The 484-nt window shown below is 46.1% G+C and overlaps 1 protein-coding gene across 1 annotated transcript in view; it reads left to right on the top strand.

The window, feature by feature from the left end:
• Window positions 1-272: 272 nt before the first annotated feature.
• DNAJB13 (DnaJ heat shock protein family (Hsp40) member B13) overlaps window positions 273-484 on the top strand; it is a 23024-nt gene continuing 22812 nt past the window's right edge. Inside the window, exon 1 of the mRNA XM_007940953.2 lies at window positions 273-340. Coding sequence (XP_007939144.1) covers window positions 273-340 — 68 coding nt within the window. The remainder of the gene's footprint in view (window positions 341-484) is intronic.

Here is a 484-nt window from a genome sequence, read left to right as displayed (position 1 = left end):
TCTTTTAAAACAAAATAAAACAAGAGTCTTGTGACTCTCTGGCTTCTGAGTTAGATGGCCTTTAGCAGGACCAACCACAGAATCAACCCCAGTTCTCTGAGTCCTTTCATTTGTTCCTCTGTGAGGCAGAGCAGAGAAGATGGTTTGCCTAGGAAAGAGGACTACAACTCCCAGGATGCTCCAGTGCAGTTGTCAGGAGCAACCAAGGAATGCAGACCAACAGTCCTGCTGAAGTCTATCTCTACTCTTGCCTGCCAGCGAACTAGCCAGTCATGGGCCAAGATTACTACTCTGTACTTAAGATCACTCGCAATTCCGAGGATGCCCAGATCAAAAAGGCGTAAGTTGGGGTGGTGGCCAGGCTTTGGGATGTGCCCGAGCAGGCTCTGCCTTCATCTCTTCCCTACAGAGCTAATCTGCATAGCTCAAAGCAAGCAAGGCAAATCTTGTTTCTTCTTTTGCTTCTTTATATATATATAAAAAA

Source organism: Orycteropus afer, unplaced genomic scaffold, assembly GCF_000298275.1.
Source record: "Orycteropus afer afer isolate SDZICR_OR568_19922 unplaced genomic scaffold, OryAfe1.0 scaffold00074, whole genome shotgun sequence".
NCBI classification, from domain to species: Eukaryota; Metazoa; Chordata; class Mammalia; order Tubulidentata; family Orycteropodidae; genus Orycteropus; species Orycteropus afer.
This window is presented reverse-complemented; position numbering and strand designations above follow the sequence as displayed.